The following is a 27,691-nucleotide window of genomic DNA, read 5'->3' as shown; positions in this document are numbered from 1 at the left end:
TTTGGAAACGGGGCGGCCCGCCTCGGCGGCTCCGGTCCCCATATATAGTCATATCCACCGTCAACTGGGAGGCCGGCAGGCGGCAGCGAATGGGCGAGCAGCCCCCGCGGGAGGAGCGGGGAGGGCGCAGGGGGCGGAGGGAGGAGAGGGAGAGGGGGAAGGAGAAAAAAGCTTTTCCAAAAAAGTATTGGCTATCTTGAGGAATGTGGTCGTCCCCTTGGGAAAGTACATATCTGGGAGCAGCAGGCGGCTCCGCGCTCGCACTCCGGCTCCGCAGCCGCACCGCGCTCTCGCCTCGCCGCTCCCGCCGCAGCCCCCGGGCCCCTCGCCGCTGCCGCCATGGACGCCATCAAGAAGAAGATGCAGATGCTGAAGCTCGACAAGGAGAACGCCCTGGATCGAGCTGAGCAGGCGGAGGCCGATAAGAAGGCGGCGGAGGACAGGAGCAAGCAGGTCTGCACCTCCCCGCCCCGAGCCCAGCGGGCGCCCGTGCTCCGTGCCCCCGAGCCCTGGGACCCCGCATGACACCCCTGCCCAGCCCCTCACCCGAGAACTCGGGGAGCCACCTTCTTTCTCAGGACAGCCAGGAACGCGCGTCTGCAAGGGGGTGGGAAAGAGCAAGACTGAGGCTTATTCTAACTTTTCAGTCTCGTCTGAGGACGTCTGTATTTCCCCTCTCCGGTTCCCAGAGCCCGAAAAGTCCATTAAAGCCCCAGAGGCACTTGATTCCCTGGATCGGGGATCGATTTTGGATCCGTGGGGGTGGGGGTTAAGGAAATCACGTTCAGAAAGTGTTATAAGTACTTCTGGACATTTGCCTGCGGAGGATAAACTCCTCAACTGGGATAGAGACAGGGGCGGGGGCGGGGGAGGTGAAGGTCATGAAGTTTCTCCCTAAGAACAAAGATGGGACAGAATAGAGGAGACCACGCGAAGGCCAGGAAGAGAAAGGGCGTTTTTCTGCGTCCCCAAGTTGTGTGTGGACTTGAGGCTGCTGAGACATCGGCAGGAGTCTCGTCCTGGGGGAGTTCGGGTGCAGGGTGGGCCCCAGTGCGCCTACGGCTCCCGTGAGAGGTTACCCGGAGACCCTTGAACCCCAAGTCGGGGAGCCCCAAGCCGGAGGGGGCCCAGCCCACCCAGCGCCGGTGTGTTGTGTGTGTCTAAAACCCGGTCCATGCCGGCCGCCCGCACCCGCCCGCCGCTGCCCCCCAGCTGGAGGAGGACATCGCGGCGAAGGAGAAGCTGCTGCGGGCGTCGGAGGACGAGCGGGACCGGGTGCTGGAGGAGCTGCACAAGGCGGAGGACAGCCTCCTGGCCGCCGACGAGACCGCCGCCAAGGTACTCCGGGCGCGCGGCTCTGCGCACGAATGGCTAACTGTCTCTCTCTCTCTCTCTCTCCCTCCCTCCCTCCCTCCCTCCTTGTCTTTCCCTCTCTCTGTCCTTTCCTTCTGTCTCTGTCCTTCTGGTTTTGTGCACCCACACTCTCCGCTGCGGGATCACGCTGCCTGCTGCACCCCCCCACCCCATCCCACACGGCCCACTCCCAGCTGGAAGATGAGCTGTTGTCGCTACAAAAGAAACTCAAGGGCACAGAAGATGAATTGGACAAATACTCCGAGGCTCTCAAAGATGCCCAGGAGAAGCTTGAGCTGGCGGAGAAAAAGGCCACCGACGTAAGTGCACGCACACAACCCCTGCTTCCCTCACCTCCTGCCCGCGTGACCACTCTGGAGTCACCACAGGGACCAGAGAGCAGTGGAGGAGGATGACCTCCTCCCGCTAGACACCTGCATATAAAGCCTCGCCGTGGCCCAGAGCACTGGATCTGTCTCAGGCTGCTACTGCACACATTCATTTATATTTCATCCACTCCTTTCTCTCTTTTTCTCCTTTGCTCCCCACCTTTGGGGAGTGGTTGAGGGGTGGGAAGCTGGGAGGACAGAGCAGCGGAAATTGGATGCTGGGGGGTGAACCTTGCCTCCCTAGCGGCAGAAAAGTACTGAGGTGTTGTTACCAAGGCTTGGGAAAGCAGAATGCCTAGTTTCTTCACTCTCTTTTGCCATCTCTGGAGGTGTGGGGAAGGCCTGGTTTCTGGTGGTGGGTCTAGTCAGGATACAGAGGGCCTTTGGGCTACCGGTACTGTTACTTAGAAGCTGAGCTTGATGGTGGGGCACAGAGACCCTTGAGGCCTCCTTTCTCACTTAGGAAAGCCTTAATTCAACCCTTAAGATCGGCCTGGGAAGAAGATACTTGCTTGGGTCTGCAGTCTGAGGGCACTAGATCCAAAAAGTAAGCTGAGAGTTATATATAGCTCAGTGCTTTATATGGTATAGTGAGCTAGCTGCCCCCTGTCCCTCCTGCTCACCCACCCCCCCCCCCACCTGTCAGCCTTCTGACAACCACCACATAGTTTCAGAGGTGATGCACACATGCAAAAGCTCTCCCAGCACTCTGTTCAATGCCCTCTGGAGGAATCTTTATAGCTGAAGAGCTTCTGCTTCATAAGTCAAGCCAAGCATTAGATTTCCAAAGGACTTCTTTTCACACTGTTGGATTCCGTTCTGGAAGCTAATTAAGCCTAGAGGCCCAATTAGGAAAGAATTCCTTGGGAGCAATTCCAAGAATGTATGAGCAGCAGGAAAAGCTATGCCCAGAAGTTGAACTACCAAGTGCAACTGGCAGAGTATTTTGTCTTGAGAGTAAAATGCAAATTGCTGCAGGGTCTTGGGTCTAGAATTCAGTAAAGGATTTTTTTGTGGTATGAAAGGTTTGAAATGTAATTTCCAAGTGTGCTTTATAACTGGGAAATCCAGGCTTGGGTCATTTAGAATCTAAAGAAAAAAAAAATTCAGCAAAACTCAAGATTCCTAGAAAGGAGGTTCAGGGAAGCACTGATTTAGCTAAAATATTTAAGTTACAAACTACCTGGCTTTAAAAATGAGCCAAAGAACTCACAACTCTGCCTGCTTTGTATAATGTAGATCAGATGTCTGCCCTGTATATAGCTAAATGGAGGGTGTCTGTCTCTCCCATACTCTCCAGCAGGACGTTTATTTAGCTTTTTCAAAAAAGCCGCTGATAAATCAAGGAGAGATATTCCTTATAAGGTAAAGAATGCAAAGAATTTGAAAATAGCCTAGTAAGGCTGAAGGCAAGAGAAGGGGGGAAAAGATGCTACAGTTCTTTAGGAAAAATAGATCATAATTATTGTGACTGAGTGCTACAGGTCTTTATTGAAGTCTTGTTTAAGGGAGCCTAGGAATGAGGTGGGGCAGAAGTGGAAAAGAGGATATTTAAAGCCAGCTGGGGGAGGGGGCGGGGCCAGCAGGGGAGGGTGATTTTTGAAACCCTGTTTTCATTCTTCTTTTCCCATCTGGAAAACTGTCCCTAACATGGTACACTTTATTTTATTTTATTTTATTGGTAGTATACAGAATGGGGCAAAAGTTGGTTTACAGTTGGGAATTTATTTTTGATTCTTGTATTATTATTTATTATTGCATTATTTTCCATACAAACTGTAAATCTACTTTTGCCTCACCCTTTATATTGGTCACCTCCCCTTTAAGACATTTTAGATTGTTTGGAACCTGTAGGAATGTTGAAAATCTTTATGAAGAAATGCTGTTTCCAGAGTGATTCCTAACTAGTAAACTAGTCAAGACTTGAGCAGGAAGAAACAGATGTCACTAAAGAAAGGGGGAGGTGGGAGAGAGGTCAGCTTCCTGAGGTAGTATTATATTACATCTGTGGGTAGGACATTTCCCTGTCATTACCTGAACATACAGTTAAAAACTGTGTACTTTGTACTACTAGTAAAAATATTTTTCTAATTTACCAACACACTTGACACATCATATTCCAAAAGTGGGCTCTTCCTAGCTTAAAAGATCATTTGTGAGATAGCATCTCTGATCTGATCGTTTTGTTTTGAGTATTTTGTTGTCATTCCATCCAGAGGCGGATTAAGGTTGGTTGAGGCCCCAGGCAAAGAAGAAAATATTGGGCCTCTTACATTAGAAAAAAGTGTAAAGTTGGGGTTTTGCGGGGCTATTCAGAAGTCGGGGCCCAGGGCGCGCGCCCATTGCTCCCGCATTAAATCCACCCGATTCCGTGTAAGTGAGGCTGAAGGGGATAGAAGGCTCCTTTTTCTTTCTATCCCCCAACCTCTGCCCCAATAACTATATGTATTTAATATTTGCAGTATGTATCTATTTTCTACAGGTTTTTGCTTTCTAAATCAGTGATTCTCAACCTTATCTAAACAATTACCGAGAGAGGTGAGAGAGGTTTTAAAACCCAAAATCCAGGCAGTACCCCAGGCAAATTAAATCAGAATCTCTGGGAGTGGAAAGCAGGCATTAGTATTTGTTAAATACCCAGGCGATTCCAATGTGCACACAAGGCTGAGAACTGTCCTACACTCTTGTCCAATGACATCAGCATAAAAATGAACTCACCTGAAACTGACTTTCCGAGGTGTTTGAAAAGCAGGACATTAAGTCACTAGTTGGCTGCTTAAAGTATTTGCAAATGTCCAGCAGTTTTTCTGGCTCCTCCTGGAGGCTCTCAGAGCCCCCCTTTCCCCACCCTCAAAGTTGGAGGCCCCTGGTCTATACTCCTTTAGTGGAGGAGTGGCAGTCTCCCGCCTGACCAAATGAAATGTGTGTTAACAAAGCCAGAGGCTCCACCTACAGGATGTGAAGGCCCATGCTGAGGTTTGGGAGATCTCAGCAGAGGCTGTGAGAAAGTCCACAGAAAATGCGTCAGGAAAGCAAAGGAGGTTTGTTGTCAGGGCTCTGGAGGAGGAGAAGGTTGTCAAGTCTGTTTTCTTTTTCTTCATTATTCCCACACTTAGCATATCAGGAACTGACTTGAAGGACCTCCTTTGAGAAAGGTGAGGATTGAAAGCCATGAGACTTAGCAGGTATTTAAAAACACAGCCCAAGGAGCAAATTGGCAGCGGACAGTTCCCAGAGATTGTGTCCACATTGGTTTTCATCCAGCTGTAGCCAGAGGCTCTCAGGGCTCTGTAGCCTTCCTTGGTGTGCCTTTTAAGGGCAGCTCAATCTAGCCCAGAATTGGTCGATTCCAGAAGATCTCAGAGGCTAACTGAAAACCAGAGAAGGTCATAACCAGAAGGGACCCTTGAGATGATTGTTTTTAAGGATAGGAAAATGAGGCCCAGAGAGGCTGGAACAAACAGCTAGTTATGGCCCCCAGCCTGATTCTTCAGACAGTGCCTGCCTATATATTAACCAAAGCTGTTGTTTGAGTTCTTAAATAATCTATGTACAAGGTATTGTGCTAAGCGCTTATATTAATTATTTCATTACCCTCACATTAGGTCAATAAGAAATACTACTATTAACCCCACTTTTACAGAGGAAGCCCAGAGAAATCAAGTTACTTGTCCAAAGTCACACAGCCAGGAAAGACCTAGGAGCCAGATTCTAACCTAAGAAGACTGCATTTAGAATAGGAGGCTTAACTACTATGCAATCCGTTAGTGGTTTTCACTTTGTGAGTTGTGAAAGAGGGGGAGGGCTAATGAATAGTTAAGATCTTGTGTTCTGGAGTTCTTTAAAAGGAGAAACAGCCCCTTTGGGGGAACGTTCAGACCCCAAATACCTCGCTCAGCTCTCCCTCCTGGCCCTGGGAGTACGGGATCCGGAGTGGAGCGCTCCCGCTGCCAGTAGGTGGCACCAGCGCCCTTAACAGCCAGACCCGTTGCCCCGGGACAACTCGGAGTGAGGGAGGGGCGCCGGGAATTGAAGTAAAATCCCTCTAGCGGTGGCCTCTTTTCCTGCAGGGCCCACCTAGTCCGCCAGGTGCCCTGTAGTGTGCGCCCCACGCCACCCATCCCCGCTGCAGCGAGCATGCGCAGCGCCTCCCGCGATTTGCAAATTCCCGGGGTCCGCGGCGCGCGCCCCGCCCCGCCCACTATACCCGCCCCCGGCGCTCGCGCACCCGCCTGCGGTTCGCCTGTGCTGCCCGGGAGACCGCGACTTCCGGGCTGGTCCTGGGCCGCAGGGGGCGCCGCGGTCGTGCGGCGAGGCCTGGGCGGGGCGGCCGGGCGTTCGAGAGTGCGGCAACGGCGGCTGGAGCGCAGCAGCCTGCCTCTCCCACCGCAGTCCGCCCGCCGCCGCCCCGCACGATGGCGGGGAGCAGCTCGCTAGAGGCGGTGCGGAGAAAGATCCGGAGCCTGCAGGAGCAGGCGGACGCCGCGGAGGAGCGCGCAGGCAGCTTGCAGCGCGAGCTGGACTACGAGAAGAAGCTGAGGGAGACCGTAAGGGACCCACCCATCACCCACCCCACCACCACCCGGAGGCGCCTCCTCTCCAGTCGGCCCCACCGCGCGCCGCAGAGCCCTCGGGAGCCCACCTACCCCTGCCCGCCTCCACGCCCCGGGTGCACCTGGGCTGCTGGCGCCGGGTTCTGCGGAGGGGCCCTGCCCGTTCTTCTCTGCCTCTCCATTTCCATCTCTCTAAAGTAAAAGCTCCGAGGGGATAGGAGTGGTGTTGAGAAGGTTCTGGAAGCGGCACTTTTTCCAAAAAGGCTCCATTTCTGGGGTGTTTGCGTTCTGCCCGGGTGTCTCGGGTCCCCCGGGATGTGCACTTTGCGCTGCTGGCATTATTTACTCAGAGGGTGGGGAGGGAAGAGGGAAATCCTTTCGGAAATCCCTTCGTTTGGGAAAGAACGCCCACAGGTCAAGTGAGGCACTGCTGGACTTTGGGACCCGGGGATGCTAAACCCCACCATCCCCGTTGACCCTTGGTTTTCTGGAAACCTGTTTCTCTGGTGGTTGAGACATTGACAACGTACATATATAAATAGTTTGCGGCCCGTTGACCTTTCCCTTTCTTAACCATTCTTTCCAAATTTTGTTATAGATACTCCTTTGTTACTAAATCTTGAAAAAAGTTGGCTAAATGTCAACGATTATTGGGTGTATTCTCTTGCGGGCTTCCCCTTCCCCCATGTTGGATGTAATACCTGGCTTCCTTTCTCCTAAGGCAAATGTATCCAGCAAACAGGAACAGGATTTCAGAGGTAGTTTAGGCATTTGCTATTTATTTTTGAGAGAGAGAGAGAGAGAGTGTGTGTTTTAAATCAGGATATTCAAACACCTTGGGAATTTATAACAGGTGACAATATGGTGTCCAGCTGTGCTTAATAGGGGCCTATCCTCGGTTGAGTAAATCATTATTGGTTAAGTGTACAGCTGGCTGCAGAAACTGTAAGTCTTGCTTTACATAAAATATATAGTGGCAAACAGCTCCTCCTAAGAGGAAGGCCTAATTAGAGGAAATTTCAGATAAAATACAGACAGTAAGGGCTCAAAATAAGTAAAACAGTTTTTCTTTGGAGGACAAGTCAGAACGGGTTTCATGGATGTCTCTGAGTTTGACTGGGCTATAAATTGATAACAACGGCCACTCTGACTGGCTACAGCTGCCCTTGAACCATTAAAACTAAGTACATGATGAGAACAAGAACTCTGGACTCATATTGTCAGGATTTGAATCTTCCACTGCTTGTTACCTGTGAGACTAGTCAAATTAACTTATCAGACTCCCAGTTTTGTAATTGTAAATGTAGATAATAATAGCACCTACCTGTTGAGAGGTAGTGTGTGTGTGAAGAAATTACAGTGCTGCTAGGTCTAACAGAATAGACGCCCTGTGTCAGCTGTTATTAAAACTGCACAGCACTTGGCATGGCTCATTGCTCCTTCGTCTTTAATTCCTACCTATCTAAAGGGATTAGAAATAGCCTACTCATTGCATTATATCTTAAAATACTTCATTTAAATTCTTTTAATAATTTGTTTTCATTTTGGAACTTGGAGAGAGGACGTGGGCAGTATAGAAGGAATGTTGGTAGGTTGACGTGGTGGAAGCCAGTAAACTCCCTTCACCCTGCCAAGAGGGGGAATATATGGTCCTGGAAGGGAGAGCCTTTTATTGACTCCTAGGCTTGTGATTGATGTTTGACACAAGATAAATTGTATGAAGGACACATTGTTACTTTTATATTCACCTTCTCTTTTATGTGGTTTTTATAAGTGATCTTCCTGTGCCAGCTGGCTAACAATGATGCTTTCATTTTTTTTGAAAGCTTTATATTAAAAGTAGTATAAATAGCTTCAATTTTTGAAAACCGTCTGCCTGAGTGATTGGACACAGAATTTTTTTTTTTTTTTTTAAGAGAGAAAGAGACAAGGGAGATAGGAGAAGCATCAATTTGTGGTTGTGTCATTTTAGTTGTTCATCGATTGCTTCTCATATGCGCTTTGACTGGGGGATGGGGAGGACTCAACTTGAGCCACTGACCTCTTGCTCAAGCCAGTGACCTTGGGATCAGGATGATCTCACGTTCAAGCTGGTGACCTTAAGGTTTCCAACCTGAGACCTCAGCATTCCAGGTTGATGCTCTTTTCACTGCACCACCACCAGTCAGGCTGGACAAGAACCCTTTTAAGACGACAGCTTTAGGACTGGGTCAAGCCATTGAGAGAATTTCTGATTGAGTTTTGTTCCTCACTTCTAAAACTGGAACTTAAACAGAGCTAATGCAAGGTTGTTTCTTGGTAGTTGTGAGACACAGCTGTGAGTGAAACTAGTAGCCACAGTTTCTCTTGGCAATGAAGGTAGAGGTGAGGAACAAAGCCATTAGCCACTGCAAAAAATATTTGACTGGAGTCGGCCCTAAATTCAGATTCTCAGAAATTCAGAAAGGCTGTAGTGAATTGGCCCTATTATACCAGCACTTACCTTGGAAAAAGCTGGTCCTTACCTGCTGGTTTGCTTTCCCAGGGTGTGTGGGCCCTTCGAAGCTGGAATGTGGCTACTTGGCTTGAGGAAATGGTTGACCCTAGGTCTTGTGACTCAAGAGGGTTTTGTTTGTTTTCTTTGTCATTATCAAAGGAAAAAAATAGCAAGAAGGAACCAATCGTTCCTCCTTTCTTTACAGTGTCCAATAAACGAGACAAAAGTGCAACCTGTAGGTTCTTAATTGGTAACTTTATTAAATCATGGAAATAACCCATTTACAAATTTTTCAGCCCTTTCTCTCTTTAGAGTTGGTAAATATTTCTGAGACCAGGAAACTGGGGGTGCATTTTGTGCTCATTGACACCCCCCTGGGTAGCAGTAACTGGCCTGGATACTCTCAGTTTCTGCTTTCATGTGTAGGCAAGGCAAAGCAATGACAATGCCCTGTTCATGTTCGCTCTCCCTCATTATACAAACATGCCTCATAAATTATAGGCCTTGGCACAGATCGAGGAGGTTGTGTTTATCTGCTATCCATGGGAGTGCCCCTTAATGTCATCAGTGTTTTTCCCCCCTTTCCTTACCATATAAGGACAGAAGTTTAACTTGGCTGTAGTCACTTGGTCTTACACAGCAAGTTGGGTGAAACCTTCTCTGTATAACTATGGTTTGCATGAAATAAAAATGCCTGACCTTTGATCATCCCTTGCTTCACTCTGGTTCAGGCAGGACTTTGAAAATATATTCCAGAGGATTGATTTTTAGGATATGATATTATTCTCCTACCATTATTTAAGTGAAAAGTACTGCTATTTTTATTTTTGTGTTGACTAAAACATCTGGATACCCTGAAAGTCTAGGCCTTATAAACATTGTCTTTCGAATCTAATTTTGGAGTAATATTTTGCTCTCTTGGGGCAGGCATGCCCTTTAGGTCTGTGTAGTACCTTGTTGGGTGGCCAGCGGAGGGGAACGGTGTATCCGCCCTTGATTTCTATATAGGTGGCTAATACCTTTGTGAGGAGAAGCGAGGAGACAGGGCTGACCTGTGTAACTAACACTAAGGCAGTTCACAAGTTTAGAGCTCCTGATGGTTGTTTTAACAACTATCTGCAGAAAGACTTACCGGTAGCTTTCACTAATGTTAGCAGTTTCCTTTCTCAGTAGCTCCGTGCATGTTGGGGTACAACAGCACTTCTGAAATAAAAGAAACTAACATCCCAAACTGAAAGACTTTGCCAGCAGCATCCACACAGGGGCTGTTGTTAGAAGCAGCTTACCCAGCACAGTTAGGGTGATTTCCATGCCTGGAAGTAATTTGCCTCTGGGGTCTTGACCCTTCCCAGATGCCTTGTTATTTATATCTGCTTTTTAAATAACAGATGGTCCCGAGTCTGTAGGCTTGTACTGGCAGAGGCAACAGCAGGTTAAGTCTTAAGTACATTGCCCAGGTGCTGTGATAAAAAGGAACCTTAGAATGCGTCTAGCTCAGAACTTGGAAAGCACATACCAGAAATAAAAGCTAGTGAAGGTAAGATATGTGGGCCTTTTGAACACAGAACAAAATTCTCCCTCCCTCCAAAGGGGGGGGGGGCGCAAAATAAGAGAAAGAGCTGAATTCTAAGGAGGCAAACAAAATTGCCATCAGACCAGTATGGTAGGGCCTAAGAAACCAATGAGAGTCCAGGTTTTTCCCAAGGGAAGCCCACGGAAAAGGTAGATGAGCCCCAGACGCTGCCCTCGAGTTCAGGCTGTAACCTACAGGCATCTTGCCCTACTCTGAAACCTCTGGGACACCAGGCATTGGCTTCTGGGATGGAGAGCAAGTGCTCTGTGTCCATGTGTGCGCTGTTAGCCATTCGTGTTACCTGATGGAATTCTCAATTTTATAGCACCCCTTATTTCAAAAAGAGTTGAGAGGACTTGTCTAAGGTATGACCTTTAATACAGTAACTGCTCCTAGCCCTGCTTAGTCTCTGTCACTGAAGGCCATTGTGTGTCAGGGAGTTACAGTGGGGTGGCTATAGAGAACCTCCCACTCTGCCTTAGGAAGAGAGAAGACGCCAGGGGTGAGAACCACCCCTTCTAGGGCTTCTGTGATGTTCTAGAAGGCCATGAGAAGTGACAGAGCCAGCACACAAGGAGCCAGACACCTGGGACTTCAACCTTGCCTCCCACTGACGGCTGTTGACCTAAGCATACTTCAGCATTCTGAGGCAAAGATCCCACCCTCCTCCTATTTTCTTTTGAAGAAAGAGCTAGAAGAGTGGTTCCCACAGGATTTGCCAGCTTCTTTCAGATGGTGGGGCGGGGAGGGTGGAGGAGTGGAGCGGGTTGCTTATTTATAGTGCAGAATCTTGCCTTCCCTCCCCTCTGACCTGAATCACAGTCTAAGGATGGAGGCTGGAATTTGTATTTTTAATACATATCTCCTAGTGGATTCTGACTCTCAGCCAGTTGTGGGAACTGCTGGATAATGCCTACCTGGATGTTGAGCTAGCCCTTCCATCTAAACAATCGAAGCCTCTCTTGCAGACCACCTGTAAATCAGCTCTCTCTGTGCACCAGTCCTGGATCCTAGAACAGATCTCCATTCTCAGTCATTGCATGTGTGCTGTATATGAGGCCTTATTGACTGGTATTCCATAGGATACAACCTATAATGTCAAGAAGTATAAGGTCCTACAGAATGCTCCTGGGAAAAAAGAATTAGTGACATTTATAAAACAGTGTTTAGAGCTAAAGGAAAGAATAGTTGGGTGGGGATGGAGTAAGAGGAAAGGTACAGCTGGATGGGGGATGTCTCAGGTGTGAGGGGGTCTTGTGTGCAGAGGCAGAAATAAACATGGGGTGCTGCCTCCTAACTCTCCAGTGCGCCAGCTGTATTTGGTAGGTGTTTACTGTGCTCGTGCTCTACAGAGAACTATGATGTCCTGCACATAAGAAGCTTACAGTTGAGTGAGCTAGGACTGTAGATAGAGAGCTAGCATAGGTCCCTTAGAGTTTTCCCTTTCAGAAAACTCTACATGTGTCTTGAAAACCCCATCACCCGAAGAAAAGCAAATATTCAAAATGGATGAGGACGAAGAAGTGGTACCTGATTAATAATAAATTCTGTATCTCACTTCCACACATGACATTTAAACAGCTACCCATGCGAGTATATGTAACAGACTGTCAGTCTTCCAAGTGTTCTGAGGCTCATAGTAACAGTGCTTACAACTGGTAGGTAATCATTACATCCCCAAGAAACATCTTATGTCAGACATAGATACAAATAAAAACACTACAGGCAATCCCCTGGTTGCAGCCGAGTTAGGTTCTATAGGTTTGAAAATGTTTAAGTATTTATATGCACAGAAAGGTAAAGATAAATACTATATTAAGACAAACATCTAAGTTGCATTTAATAGGCAAATGTACCTGTTCCAACTAACATACAAATTTAACTTAAGAACAAACTTACAGCACCTATCTCGTTCCTAAGCCGGGGACTGCCTGTATCTTTACTGCTTTTCTCCTAAGGAGTTCGAAAGTTTTTTTGTAGCAACCTTGGCTTGTAAGAAATTCCAGTAGGCTTATGTCGGAAACACTCGGGAAATTTGTCTTGGCCCTGTTCCAGTGGGACTAGTTATTCTAAAAGGGTTACGGAGAAGGGGGTGGGGAGGGAGGACTGGGTTTGTGTCTCTGTGGTAAATTTTTGAGAACCACTGAATTTTGAAATCTTCCAGTTCCTTTATAAGGCCCCTGTGAGAAAATAGTCTGCAGAAAGAAGGACTGAGACTCTCGAGTCTGGTTTCTGGCGTCTCTTGCCTTATGTGGCTGAGCCTAGATAAGCCGAGTCATCTGCATCCACACCTCAGGCCCCTGGGAGTGAGGCGGCGCTAGTGCAGTTCTCCTTTAACAGCCAGGTAGAACATGTGTGTTGAAATCTGTGGAAGAAAGAAACCAAGTGAGAGCATTTGCTAATGGTCCATCTTTCCAATGAGAATGGTTTTATGGATTTGTATATACACAATTGTGGACATTCCATGTGTAAATCAGTGTATGAGCCTATCTAAGAATCCCAAAGTTGACCAGGGCTTGTACTGCACTTAAGGATGCCCAGGCTTCCTATCCGAAATCAGTGTTTCAGTCTCAGCCACTTCCAGAAGGCACTACCCTCACTTTCCTCTCAGCCCTGAAATGCCTTTTACTCTCTCTTGCCTAGGCTGAAGCCGATGTAGCTTCTCTGAACAGACGCATCCAGCTGGTTGAGGAAGAGTTGGATCGAGCCCAGGAGCGCCTGGCAACAGCTTTGCAGAAACTGGAGGAGGCTGAGAAGGCAGCAGATGAGAGTGAGAGGTGAGGACGCCTCTCCCAGCCCAGTTTAGCATCAGCCTTCCTCCTGGTGGAATGGGAGGACTTCTCTGATCTTGAGGGTTAAGAATTTTGTAGTTCCTTAGTGCAATCATTTCTTCTTTTGATCTCGAGTATAACTTTATTGGTTTTGTTTATTTAACATTAGTGGTTAATTTCCTGTCTCCATAGAGCTCTCATCCAACAAGGGAGATGGATGTGTAAACAAAAAAAATCTAGTGATACATAATGGTTCTTTCATTCCTGCTGACCCCAGAACAATTGTGCATTTTTAAAAAGATAACTGTTTTAAAACATACCAAGGAGGCTTAGGCTTAGATAAAAATGGGCTATCAGTTGTCGAATAGCCCAACAAACAGGTGAAAGAGAAAACACAGATAAAATAGAAATATGATCCGCAAAAGAAAATTGTTTTGGACTTAGTAATGCTACTAAGACACGCGCACATATAAATACCATCAGATACTTGTGTCTCCTGAGCCTGCTCCCACTATAACCTGGCTCTGCCTGACTTACTACTCCAAGATTTAGCTTTGTGGTAGTAAGGGAAAACCATGGACCATGTACACCAGCACTTCATGTACTTTAAGGAGGCATTTTCTTTTATGCTCAACTGTTGAAGTTAATGTATTCATGTTGCGTATAGAAACACTCCTATAAAGACTCCCTGAGACTAGAAAGCATTCTGCTACTTGGGGGATGACAAAGTAGTGTAGTGGCCCAGAATACCGGATGTGTAGATCTGTGCTGTGACCTAGGCAAGGGGATGCAGTCAATTCTTTTGTCCATTTCTCCATCTTTGAAGTGACTTTCTAATCCCTGCCACCATGGATAAAGAGTGATTTTAGACTTTAAAGAAGCTTTTCAGCTGAAGTTTTCAGCTCACAATTCACTGCTGCTTGTTGTTTTTTCTCTAACCAAGAGTTTTGGAATTCTTTAAGATGACTCATCATCTCTAACAGTGTACACATACCAGGGGTTTTGTGGCTGACTTCTTCCTGAAATACACTTGTAAATGAACCTAAAAGGAGGTCTGAATCTGGCAATGGTAGACTTTGGAATAAAAAGGAATTTCAAGATCATTTACTCCATTCTCCTGGTTTTACAGATGAAAAAACTAGAGCTCAGAGACTGATGAGGCCTGCCCAAAATCTCACAGCCAAGTTACGGCTGAGCCAAGACTAGAACTTGAGTCTCCTAAAACATATTATTTATTGTGCTTCATCAAAAAATAGCTTATTTATCTTACTGACTTCTTAGATTTTGGTCAGTGAATCCCATTTTTAACATAAATTGATATTTTATAAATCTATAATATATTCTAAGTCAATATTTTCCAAAACTTAACACCATGCCATAGGATCCAAACATACGTATTAGCGTGTGTGATGGTGCAGCCCTGTCTGTCAAAACCTCTATTATGAAAGTGTTCCATTGAAGGCAAAATTCAGTTTCTTGTTTAAGAAACTCATAGTTTTTTATCATGGTTGATCCACATGAAACTGCCATTTTTATGGGTCTGACGTGGTCAAATAAAAGCAATTTCATGTGGTTCATTCTAATATTTACTTTTGTGGCTGATGAGGTAAGAACATCTACTTTCATTGTAGAAGGAAGTATATGAAGATAAATATGCTCTTGTTCTAACTTTGGTCCATTTTCAAGCTGAAGCTTCCCACCAGAAAAGGGAAGAAACCCATTATTTATATAGCATGTAAAGCATGTTGGCCTCTCCTGTTTCCCTGCCTCCCAGTTTCAAACAGGATTCTGACATGGTACCTTTGGTTTACTAGTAGATTCCTGGGCAGTTGCACCAGGACCAGAAGTATAAGATTTCATGCACAATAAGCAGAAGTATGTATCTTTCTGCCTTCAGCATTGGAAACTCTTGCTTCATGGCTTGGAAAATAAGAGTAGCTCTAGCTCTGTGCTCTATTTTGGTCTGCCAGTTACGCTAAGCCTCACAAACCACTGCAGTGCAGTGTGTGGGTTTGTGGAGGTTAACTCTGAATCCTGGGTCTAGTTGCTTGTCTTCCTTTTCAGAGGCATGAAAGTCATTGAAAGTCGAGCCCAAAAAGATGAGGAGAAAATGGAAATTCAGGAGATCCAACTGAAAGAGGCCAAGCACATTGCTGAAGATGCCGACCGCAAGTATGAAGAGGTCAGATCCTGGGGCCCCGAGCTTCGGGGACCCCTAACAAGTAGCCCAGGGTGGAGGGGGTGGCCAGAGCTGTGTGTACTGCCCTGCATTCTTCAGTGAGGCGGTCAGCGTCCTTGGCAGAAATGGGTGGTTATGAGAAGCAGAGTTCCTTTGTCTACAGAGTACAGTTCTTACTTGATCCTGCTAGGAGATCCCAGGCTTCATTATGAAGCCGATCAGTAGCCCAAATGGGAAAGACCAGAGCTGCTGCTTCTGCCCCTCCACCGCCCCCGAAAAACCATGACAGAAGCTCTGTGGCCAGGAGAAGGGAGAGTTGGGCCTCTTGCGTCTGTGGAAGGAGCCTCTCCTACTGTCACCATGCAAGCAGTTAGAGTGTCACCTAACATGGTCCGGTTCAGGCAGCATAGAGACATGGATGGTGCACTTGCTTGGGTGATTGATTCACAGAGGACATTTTCGATCTGTCCTCCTCTCTCAAGGCGGTAGAAATCCATTGTCAAAGAGATTCAGAGTTAAATCGGCCTTTGGTTAATCGGTCCATGCAAACAACTTCCTATGATAACACAGCAACATAACTGTTAAGGTTTTAGTTTTGCCCTTAATGCACCATAGCTATCTTGAAACGGTGTTGACTCTCCTTTTTATTAGAATTATCACTGTTATGTCCAGACTGTGTTATGCCTGCTAATTTTGAGGTGCTTCAGAGGATCCCTTCTCTCACTGAGGACAGATTTGACTTCATTAGTCATCCCACCAGCTCATCTCATGTTAGCTTTTCTTGCTGTTCTGTGGGCATTTTTAACCTCCTCCACAAAAAGGAGACTGAGGTACAGAGCTCTAAATTGATGGAGTTCTTGGGATAATTTTCAGTCTTTTCTTGGCATTCACTACCCTTGTGGCATAAAATGCATCATGTCTCATCATACTGCTATTTTTGAGATTGTGACTTTCATATTTCTCCTTTCTTCCACACTTTGGTTTGGCTGCTGTGTAATTATACAGACTTCATCTGGGCCAGACTTAAAGTGAGACTGCCCATTCCTAACTAACCATTCTGGGTCTTTGTGAGCAGAAGCCTGTGGTCTCCTCCCCATTGGTACCCCTCCTGGAGAGAGAGTAGCTTCTCTCCAGTCCATGAGAACAGGGATGGTCATATTTGTAGACAAGATCTTCTAGGGGCTGATGGATCCAGTCCCCACCCCCACACCCGCTCACTCAAAGCTTGCAAGCCTATGGTGTATGTGTGTGTGTGTGTTGTGTCTGTCCTGCTGCAGGTGGCCCGTAAGCTGGTCATCATTGAGAGTGATCTGGAGCGTGCAGAGGAGCGAGCTGAGCTCTCAGAAGGGTAAGCAGGCCCGGCGCCAAGACACTGTGGGGTGCTGCAAAGCGGTGACTAAACAGCATGACCTTCTGGCAGCTGCACATTGACCTTTTTCAGCTCCGGGCTCCTTATGTGCTCATTTAACATGGATGAGCCACGAGTCTAGAACATGGAGGACTTGTGTGGGGTGTCTGTGTGTGAATGCGTGTATCACTGCATGCCTTACCTGCACACTGATTTTGAGAATGGCCTTGTGCATTTCCTGTGTCCACTAACAGCCAAGTTCGACAGCTGGAAGAACAGTTAAGAATAATGGATCAGACCTTGAAAGCATTAATGGCTGCAGAGGATAAGGTACTGATGGCTCGTGTGGTTTTTAGGTTTAAATCCAACCCAGACGTCTTTCAGCTTCCAATACCTACTGGTTTGTTTGGTATAACGACTGCACCTTCACTACACTCTCTGCTATCTTATGTCTTGCTTTAAGTGCTTTCTTTGGGTTCTTTATACGCCTCCGTTTTTCCTTCATAAATGCTCTTTGGTGCAGCCAAAAAAGAAGCCAAATTATCACACTTCAAAGTTGTTGGATTTTGTCACCCTGCCTTCCTGCTTTTACAAGATTGGGGGCAGTCAGTGTCCATGATGAAATTGAGTGTTTTAATACCCGATGATTTGGCTACTTTAAGGCAGCCCTTTGTTCTCTAGGACTTGGTTTTCATTTTTTCCCATCCCTCTCCTTTTTCTCTCCTCCTTCCTTTGGCTTGTCTCCCACCCTTTCTGCCTCTGATCGAAAACATTAGCAAATGTGCCGAGCTTGAAGAAGAGTTGAAAACTGTGACGAACAACTTGAAGTCACTGGAGGCTCAGGCTGAGAAGGTAGGCCAGGAGCACGGTGTGGGGGAAAAGGCCTCTTCTGAGAGCTGCTCTAAAGACACCTGCTTTTTCTCTTCTGAGGCCCTGCCGATAAAAGCTGTAATCCATTAGGCATTTTAGTAAATGGCATCATTTTGAGGTGATCTCCTGATAGTTATTGAGTAATGGATTTTTTTTTCTTTAATAGAGAATATATTTTTATGTTGAGTATATGAGTCATCTGTAACAATTTAATTTAAACCAAGTGCCAAGTGGATTGTTATCTGGTTCTTATCCCGTGTAAAGCAATAGGCAGGAAAACAGAGACTGTATTGTAGTATGCCATTCGATCTCAGAGGCTCCATTACCTCCTGAGAGATCCTCAACATCTGTTTGCTGGGCTGGCGCTCTCTTTGTATTAGAAGATAGGAGTATAGAGTGAGCTGTGGCCTGACATCTGGAACGTTCTTTCTAATTACAGTACTCTCAGAAGGAAGACAAATACGAGGAAGAGATCAAGGTCCTGTCTGACAAGCTGAAGGAGGTAATGTTACGACTGTTTCAGGCAAAGCCACCTGAATTTTAAGTAAGTCAGTTTTTGTGCAGCCAGTCAGGGCTTTTTCATTTTAAAGTTGTTGAGATCCCCATCAGGAACATCCAGGGGGTCTCAGTGACAGTGCTGTGCCGGCTGCCACCTCTCACTGCAGTGACTGACGTGGTTTTGGACCCACTTTATGGGAGCTGGGCTTTATTTCCATTTTCTAGTTTTCCCTGTATTCATATCTACTGGATATCTAAAACATCCCAATTTTGACTGAGACAAATTGATTCATTCCAGGCTGAGACTCGGGCTGAGTTTGCGGAGAGGTCAGTAACTAAATTGGAGAAAAGCATTGATGACTTAGAAGGTAAGATCTTAAGTTTTGTTTCTAATTTAATCCTTATGTTGGAGTATTGACCTGGCAAAATGGTCTTCTAACCCAGGAGCATTCACCTCGATACAGTCCTTTGCTCTTGCACATTCCTCCTGTCTGTCCTTGGGGTTTCATTCTGTGGCTCTTAAACTCTTGGACCTGAGTCCTCTGCTCGCCAGTTGACTGTTGGCCACCAGACAGGGCACATCTGGTTTTGTAATGGCAGACGCCATCCAATTCTACTTCACACTCCTCAGAAGTGTGGCAAGGTGGTTTTTCATTGCGAGTTAGGTGATTATAGGTGACGATGACTCCAGTGTATTTTCTATCATTAGTGACACCGCCTAATGGTCAGAATGGTAGGATTTGTTCTTAGGCACAGCCCATCTTCCAAGTGTGAGTTTAGTGTAGGGGTTTGGGTGTCTTTGTCATTTTGTTATCTTGGTAAATGCTCTACATACTAAAAGGGGGGGTGGTGATAGGATGCTGTATTTCAAGATTATACGTAAGCATTTCTCCCCAAAGATACTTAGGTTTTATTGTAACACCCAGTCTGTCTCTCAGAAATCCTAAATGGTGAGCTTGTAGGCAGTGAAAAAGAAAGGATGAAAAAATACATAAAATGTAAACATTCAAGGCAGAAGGCACTTCCAGATAAGGGACTGGAGGTCAGTGCAGGTGGTAACCGAGCTCGTAGAGAGAGGGAATAACAAATGGTTGCAAAACAGTCTGTCCCAGTGCGGCAAAGTAGGAAGCCATCATTACAAAAACTAAATTGCAGGCTTGGAACAACACCACCATAAAAAGTGTGGCTCTCCTCTCTCATCAGGCCTTCTGGACAGGGCAGCTTGAGTGGGAGGACCAAAAACAGTTTACATGGCATGAAGAAATCCGTGTCCCAGTGGTCTAGTCCGGTCAGGAAGTCAGTGGTTCGAAGGTGGAGCCAGATAAGGATCACAGACTATAGTCATGAACTGTTCTTCCAAAACACTGCCCTTGGATATTTTTTCCACTGTTTATAGTTGCAGTTGGTTGACCACTGCAGTGTAATTAAAATATAGCTCTAGAAAAGAAAAACGTTCTATGGTTCACCTGGGGGGACATTCTTCTGTGGTTTTGTTTAGGGCTTAACCTGGATTACTGATAGACCTACCATATTTGTTAATGATTTTCATATTGCATCTTCCTTGTTTTATTTTCTAATGGGTTTTGTTCTTTTTTGTTTTTGTTTCAATTCATTTAAAAACAAAACGCACGCCTCCTGCATTGGCCACCTGCGCTGCGGCACCACTTCCTTCATGCATTGCCCTTTTCTTGCTGCTGTGTCGGGATGGTGCCCATGCCACCCTCACTCACCCTCCATCTCTTGATCACTCTCCATGTCCTTGCACCTCTGCCTTCCACTTCCTGGTCATAGACGAGCTGTACGCTCAGAAACTGAAGTACAAAGCCATCAGCGAGGAGCTGGACCACGCTCTCAACGATATGACTTCCATGTAAATGTGCATCCACCCTGCCTGCTCACATCCGTGCCCTCATGCTAATACGATAAACTCACCACTGCCGCCTCTGTGCCTCCAGACCTCCATTTTCACACCTTCTGCTTACTCTCTCGTTGCATAAGCTAGGATAGGTGTTGTTTTTTCACATTCTACTAATACAAAGGCCAAGTAGATTAAGTATGTACTAGTCATTTTCCCTTCCGAACCCACCATTTCTCAATCTCCAAGCTAGGTCGTTCCCACAAAGGAGTGAACTGAACTATCCCTTCAGTCAAGTAAAATTAGAAGGCCATGCAGGAACTTCCCAAGAACTATCACAGTTGGTTTCATGAGATTCGATTAAATAAAATCTGATCATTTTTTTTTTTAAATTACAAATTTAGGGACCCTAAAAGTGTCAGATCACTGATACTCTGAGGGAAAGGAAGTAGATCTAATACAGCTGTAAAATATCACTTCTTCCTCACTGTTAAGATTTGTAGAGAGAAATGAGCCCTCTGCTCAGGAACCAAGCCTTTAATTTTCTGTCAATATAGAAGAAATTAAAATACCCCTGATATACACAACTTGTGTCAAAGGAATGGGACGTAAACACAGTACGATACAAGTTTGGGTGTTAATGGCCCAGCTTTTGCTACTGTGAGCTAGTAAGTGCTGTAGTTAATAGTCTTGTTCTCATGAGAACCTTGAGCATACACAACTAATTTACATATTACTAACTAAACCGAAACGTTAAACTTAGTCTTCCTCTTTACATTCTAACCTGGAATGTTGCACAGAGAGTCCTCTTTATTGTAATAATCTGGCACTGAATTCCAGATAAGCCAGAAATTTCATTTTCCAAGCCTGCCTGTCCTTCCTTTAAGAAAAATGGTAGCTTGACGAGTGTGGCATGTGCCTGCTGCCTTACAGGTTGTAGAGTCTCCCCTTGACTCTGAGACATGATGGTCACCATGGAAACTGGAGAGACTTTCATCTTCTCGCCCCTCATTTGTAATGAGAGGGTGGAGCAGATCATCAGTCTCCAAAGCCTTTTCTATAAGACCATAAATGTGGTGATTCTGTGAGGAAATTTTGAAGCATCGAGTAGGATTAGATATTCTGAAAGATGGGTTTAGTTCAAAATTGGTTTTTAAACTCTGTTCAGTTGTCTTCTTAAAATGGACCCTGACCCAGAGGGGCCCTGTGCTGTCTTGGGCCAGACGCCGGGGCAAGGACTGACCTCCCGCAGGTGCAGCTGCTAGTGGGCTTGTGTGTCTGCTTCTCGCCTCTGTCCCTGGTGCTGCTCTCGCCCGTCACCCTGGTCCTTTTCCACTGTGCCACTTGTTTTCTTTTTCTCCCACCTTTTCTCTTCATGCAGATAAGTTTCTTTGCCTCACTTCTCCCAAGACCCCTTCGTCAGGCTGGAAGCCCCACCTCTCTGAGCTCCACAGGTTGTCTCCAGCTACCCTGCTCCTTTCTCTTAGCCTCCCACCTTCGGGCCGGCACACTGTGCTTCCTATTGTACAGAAGCTCTTCATTTTAGTGTAAAATAAACACTGTGTAAGCTACTTCTGTTTGCTATTCTCTTTACTTCACATTTTAGTTTCAACACTGAATAAAAGCACAAATCTGCTTCACACATGTAGGGGTTCATTTCTGGCTGCTGCCTTTTATTTCTTTTCTTTTTTTTTTCTTTTTTTCCATTCTGAACATTACACATTAATACCAAGAGTTTCTAAGGCAGTAAGTAGTTCCTTGTGAAACTGTTCAAAAATACTCATGCCCAGGTCCCTCTCAGAGTTTTGGTTTGCAGATGTTAGAGTGAGGCCCTCGGCATCTGTGGGGTTTTTAGGGATTTTGATGGCTCTGGTATGTAGCCCACGATAGAAACTCTGCCTGGGACACACTCCCGTTGGAGTGGGAAGGTCAGCCTTGAGCAGCGGCTTCCCTGCCAGGGGTTTAGTTAGAAACTGCATGGGACACACTCCCATTGGAGTGGGAAGGTCAGCCTTGAGCAGCGGCTTCCCTGCCAGGGGTTTAGTTGGGGGTGTGGGAAGCCCTGTGTGCTAATGTTTAGAAGGCCGCCCCGCTTCAGAGGACGAGGCTTGTGATGATTCCATAGCCATCCCACATTGCTAGGAATTTATAATTGGGAACTGTGAAAAGGAACTTGGCTCAAACTGTGTAAGTTAAGGTCACTGTTGATCCTCCTTTTATAGCGCAAAGGGCAGTTAAAGCTTTTTAAAAGTCTGTTCGTTACCTAGCCACATTCCTTTTGATCATGAAATGACATCTCAAGTTTTTTAAATTTGATTATGTTCAAGTGTTCAAGGTAAAATTTTTGTTCTCTTAAGTACATCATGTATCCTTCAAGGTAATCTTTGCAATAATAGCCTTTTATTTTTGGAGATGCTTAATATAGGCATTAATGTTGTTTTTTCTTCCTAAAGAAGTGGTTAGTGGAAATTGTTCAGAATACAATTACATTTTATTTGGGCTTCACTGCTCACTTCAAAAACAGCAATTAAGTGATTTTTTTTAACACATTGCAAAATTAAAATTTTGTAATGGTGTGGACTTTTTTTTTCCTAATTCCCAACATTTCTGTATCCTCAACAGTCAGACTATATTTCTCCTGTGTTTTAAATGCAGGTGATCTTCAACTGTTCCTGGGTGGTTTTTGTCAGCCTAACAGATTGATATACCACTGTTACATATATTTGATATACCACTATTTATACTCAAATAAATTTGGACTCTACAAAGACTTAAGAGCAGACAATAAACACTCAATTTATGAGGGCTATAAATTTTTTTAGTAATGGTATAGTAGACTTTTAAAAATTTAGATTCTGTATAATGTCTCTCCTTTGAGAGTATAAAGGTTTCTGTAATTTCATGTTTCTCTTTCCCTGAGGCTCTGTGGGCCTGCTTTTGACTATGATTCCTGCCTTGTTCTTTTTAAAATTAGTAATAGAAGTAGGCCCTTCTGTGAGTAACCCTGCTTCCTGCAGTAGACAACAGGACAAGTCTGAAAGTTTGGCTGAGCATGTGTTAATTCTGGAGGCACACCTGCTGTTTCGAAACTCTTCCGGAGACTTTCACGTTTTCTCTAAGTATATTCTACCAGGGAGATGGGAAACTGACAGATTGGAAAGGCAAATCTGGAATAGAATAGCCCAAGGAAGGTATGGGTATACAGGAGGGTAAACAGCAAGTTGATTTTATCAAGAAATTGTCAGAGCCCAGGCTTTTAGTTCAAAGAGCCAGGCCATATCTACAGGTGCTGCAAGAGCCTAGTTGGACCAAACCCAAGTGTTGCTGAGTCTGGGCACTAGAGGCCCCGGACATCTGGGTGGTAGAACAGGAAGAGAAAATACTTCAAATGCATATCCGGTTCTAGTCCCTGCCCTCAGGCCACCCAGGACTGCCAGCTCTGTGGCAGCAGAAGTGAAACGGTCCCAGGAGGATGGGGTAGGGACAGCTTTTATTTAAGCTGAATTCACATTGATCCTCTGGATTCTCTAGGGTTTCACCAAAGCTCTTCCATTCCAGTGTGGCTGAGTATTGGCTCAGCAAACTGAGACGTCCTGCCTGCCCCTGGCAGTGGTTGCCTGTGTGAGAGTGTAAACATACTAGTGGGGTTTAGATTTTGAAACCCCCCAAGCATAAGCCTGGTATAAGGCACTAGAAGGTAATTAGGATGTGGTAACGAGATGAAGTAGAAATGTTCTTTGCTGTCTGGTGTGGAAAGATAGCTGAGTGATATAAGTCTGAACTAATAGATGGTATGTATTTAGAGTCAAAGAAGGAAAGAGAACAATTCTGACTGGGAGCTACCTGGAGGGAGGTCACGTGTGGCCAGGGTTTAGAATATTCAGAAAATTTGGATGAGCAAAGAGGACAAAGGCAGGAGATATTTCAAGCTGGAAAGCATAATGAATATAGCTTCTTCCCCATCGCCTACCATTTATGAGGGAAAATTAAAATAAGAATTGATCAATTTCTCAACAGACCTGGGAGCTAGAGGCTGGGCCTTTTCATTTTCCCCAGAGGTAGGACTGTCAGCTTTTCTAGATTATTAAGTAGAATTTCTGGGTTGAGGTTATCACCGTCATTCAGAACGATCCTGTGTCCCCCAGGTTTTTGTGATAGATTGCCAGGGTTTGTCATTGTTTGGGTGTGCCCTGGCTCATCAGATACAGACTGACCCTTGTGGTTGGCTTCCTTGCCACTTGAGCAGATTACATGCCAATGTGTAAAATTTATATCATGCTGGTCTCCACGTAGGCGTTCCTGATTTTGTTCATTTTATACATATCCATGTAGCTTCAAACAGAAATGCCATCTTCAGGAAGTAAAGATAAATTTTAATTCAGTTTTGAATGGAGACAAGTGCTTGTTCATCTGGTTTTTCAGTAGGGTACACACACACTCTGTATCAAACCTGGACAAGCGTTCAGAACTTGCACCTTGTTTTGTGGTGATTGAGGGACAGACAGACAGCTTAGTTCTGCATTTCAAAAAGTGTTAAAGCAGCAGTGATAACTTCCTGAAGGGAAAGCCAGCCCTCAGAGTGGAGATGAAAAGGGTTCAGGGAAGAGGTGAGCAGAATTGGGCAGGTTGAGGCTTCAGCACAGAGCTACTGAGCACGGTGGGTGGGTGATGTGCTGGGTTCACCTCTAGCTCTGCCCGGGTTCCTCAGGCTGTTGCCAGAAACTGCATTTGACTCCGTTCACACAGTGGTGGTAGGTGCAGAAGGGACATTCACTCACTCTCCTCTTTACCCCCTGTTGCTCCCTTTCCTACCCCTCCCCTCCCACTAAGAGAAATCCCGGCTCTTCCTAAATCTGCCAGGCCTTTACCATCCACCTTCCTGGGCACAGGACAGATGTCCATGGGGTAAAGGTAACCTGTTCAGCAAATAACCAGTGCCAGAATTATCTCTGTTCTGTCTGTTAACTCCCTCTCTCCAAGTCTAGCTAACCTCTCTTCTTCTGCCTCCTCTCTTCTGCTAACCTGCTTGCTGACCTGTACAGATCAACTCTACCAGCAACTTGAGCAAAACCGCCGCCTAACTAACCAACTAAAGCTGGCCCTGAATGAGGACTAAACTTAAGTGGGAAAGAACTTGGGCTGAATGGAGCCCATGGTCAGGAAATCTAAGACTGCTAAACCTTCAACTGTAGGGTTGCTTTCTGCAGAAATGTCCGGGACAGGATTCAGCTGAAAGGCTGGCCTTGCCTGCATTTTCCTCTTCTATCTGGAATAATTCAGTTCTCTCTAATCCCCAAATAATTCAAATGGTAAAATACAATCATTATGTGTATGAGTAAATATTTATACCTATTTAGCACTCCTCTTTGCAATAGCAGGTCCTCTTGTTTGAACTGGTACATAACAAAGACCTCAAAAAAGTGTTTTCTATTTCCTACAGAGAACTGAGTTCTACTTTAAATTAGAAAGCCAAAGCAGAGGGGTGTGTATGTGTATAACCATATATATATTATATATATGATGTGATATATAATATATATATATATTCCTATTACATATTCATATTCCTAACTTCTTAATATCTGGTATAGTGTTTGAAATATGATTAAATGTACCTATGCTTGGGCAAGATAGCTTTTGAAAACAGGAGCTCATGTCAGAAGTCCCTGATTGTCTGAAAGGTATGCTTTATTCAGTCTAACAGTGTTGTTGGCATCTGGTGAGTGTCATGCTGATAATAAGTAGAACACTGTAAGAATAGTAAGAGAATGTCCTACTGAAGTGTGCATGAAACATGTTGATAATTTTTTTAATGAGCAACAAATAAATCATTTCAAAAGTTGTCAGAAAACCTATTTATGTCATCTTTGTTTTCTGTGAGATTGTGTTACAGCACAACTCCCAGACCATTAACTGCCTGTAACTCAAGTGTCTGCTGTTATTAACTTCAGTGCTGCAAGCACCTCTCCCTGTTCCCACAGTGCACGGCCAGTGAGCCTCCACCAAACCCCGCCTGTGTTTCATTCTCCGTGGAGCATTGGTGAGGCTCACCTTGACCGCTCTGTGAGAACCTGCTGCGCCCGTAGTTCCTTCGGGTCACAGACAGCTTTCCCTTCGTAGGCCCTTGTCTGGAAATGAGTAATGTCTTACAAGCATGCCTAGTCCTAATCATCTCATCCTGTGTTTGTGATTGATGTTTGCCTGCCTAAATGTACAAACCACCATTGTGTCCAAAGCGCAGCTATTCATGACTTAATTTTCTAATCCCACCACAGAGAAAGTGGCTCATGCCAAAGAAGAAAACCTTAGTATGCATCAGATGCTGGATCAGACTTTACTGGAGTTAAACAACATGTGAAAACCTCCTTAGCTGCGACCACATTCTTTCTTGTTGGTTTTTTCTTTTGTTTTCTTTTGTTTTTTAACACCATGCTTACCATGAAACCCCTAAATGCATTTTTATTTACTTTTATCACTGTCACAGAAACATCCACAAAATACCAGCTACTTCAGGGGATGGGGAAAACACACAAAAAGCCGAGCCCGTGTCAGAGCAACAGTGACTTAAATGTGCCATTTTTCAGGTTGACGTTGCCACACTTTGTAGCAAGTTTAGCAATACAGTACGCTTAGTCAGTCTAGGAATCCTCACTAAAGCAGAACGATTTCAACTCAAAGTGCCAATAATCCATTCAACAGGAAGACTACTGTTGGAAACAAGCAGGTGTGGATTGGTGCTACTTTAAACAAAAGGTCCCACTGTGGTCTTTCGTTCAATATTGTACACTTTAGAATTCTGTCCAAAACTAATTTATTTTGTCTTGAGTTTTGCTATGAAATGAGACTGTGGGTTCTGTATGTCTGAACTCACTAAACCAAGGGTTTGTAAGCCACACTTCTCTTTTAAGACTTCTGTTGGCTGGCACACTTGGAGCTCATTTCAACTCGTAGGGCAGCATTCAGTGTGGATTTCCACTCTTTATTTCTCCCTGTTAGAGTAAACGTTCAGGCACTACATATAGTTGATAAAGAACATTTTCTTAAGAGTTATTAATACAGTAGCCCCCCTTTATCCACCGGGGAGACATTCCAAGACTCTCAGTGGGTATCTGAACCCATGGATAGTGCTGAACCCTATATACTATGTTCCTTTTTTTAAATTTTACGTATATACCTTTCCACTTAAAGGGAGCACTTTATGGCTTCTCTTTGGCCTATCCGAATTGCCAACATCACTACTTTTGCACTTTGGGGCCATTATTAAGCAAAATAAGGGTTACTTGAACACAAGCACTGAGATACTGAGACAGTCGATCTAATAACCAAGAGGGCTACTGACTAATGGGTGGGAGCATAGAGTACAGAGACGCTGGACAAAGGGACGACTCACATGCTGGGTGGGACGGAATGGGACTGCGCAAGATTTTATCACACTACTCAGAACCGCGTGCAGTCAGAACGTGCGAGTTGTTTATTTCTGAAATTTTTCATATAATATTTTCCAACCATGGTGACTGCAGTTAGCTGAAGCGGAGGGAAGTGACACCACAGATAAGGGGGGACTACTGTATATATAAACATTGTATAATGATATGGAATAAAATGCACATTGTAGGACATTTTCTAAACGTGGTGGTCCTGTCGTTTGTTATGTTTTTACTTTGTGAACTATAGAGCGTGTGATCAACCTACCTTTTCTCAGGAATGGTTTCTTAAAGCAAAACATCAGGGGAAAACTGAATTTCATATGTTATCCTCCAAGAAGCAATCAAGGTAGCACCCCCTTTGGTCTGTTAAAGTTGCCACCAAGCTGAAAAGGCCCTTTA

At 45.3% G+C, this 27,691-nt stretch overlaps 1 protein-coding gene across 22 annotated transcripts; it reads left to right on the top strand.

Annotated features, from left to right (window-relative positions):
• Positions 1–239: 239 nt before the first annotated feature.
• TPM1 (tropomyosin 1) lies at positions 240–27,493 on the top strand. Of its 22 annotated transcripts, none has more exons than XM_066344653.1 (10): positions 242–453; positions 1,213–1,338; positions 12,988–13,121; positions 15,180–15,297; positions 16,572–16,642; positions 16,897–16,972; positions 17,952–18,014; positions 18,309–18,378; positions 19,802–19,880; positions 21,247–21,436. In XM_066344653.1, the coding sequence occupies exons 1-10, from the start codon at positions 340–342 to the stop codon at positions 21,248–21,250; spliced, it is 855 nt and encodes a 284-aa protein (XP_066200750.1). In that variant the 5' UTR covers positions 242–339; the 3' UTR covers positions 21,251–21,436. The 22 variants fall into 22 exon arrangements, with proteins under 22 accessions (XP_066200753.1, XP_066200752.1, XP_066200750.1 ...); XM_066344662.1 differs by lacking the exon at positions 21,247–21,436 and adding an exon at positions 1,548–1,673 and having other exon boundaries at positions 19,802–19,884; XM_066344661.1 differs by lacking the exons at positions 16,897–16,972; positions 19,802–19,880; positions 21,247–21,436 and adding exons at positions 1,548–1,673; positions 17,419–17,494; positions 26,141–27,493 and having other exon boundaries at positions 243–453.
• The last annotated feature ends 198 nt before the right edge of the window (positions 27,494–27,691 follow it).

Source organism: Saccopteryx leptura, chromosome 6, assembly GCF_036850995.1.
Source record: "Saccopteryx leptura isolate mSacLep1 chromosome 6, mSacLep1_pri_phased_curated, whole genome shotgun sequence".
NCBI classification, from domain to species: domain Eukaryota; kingdom Metazoa; phylum Chordata; class Mammalia; order Chiroptera; family Emballonuridae; genus Saccopteryx; species Saccopteryx leptura.
The sequence above is the reverse complement of the archived record's forward strand: the minus strand, read 5'-3'. Positions and strand labels throughout refer to the sequence as shown.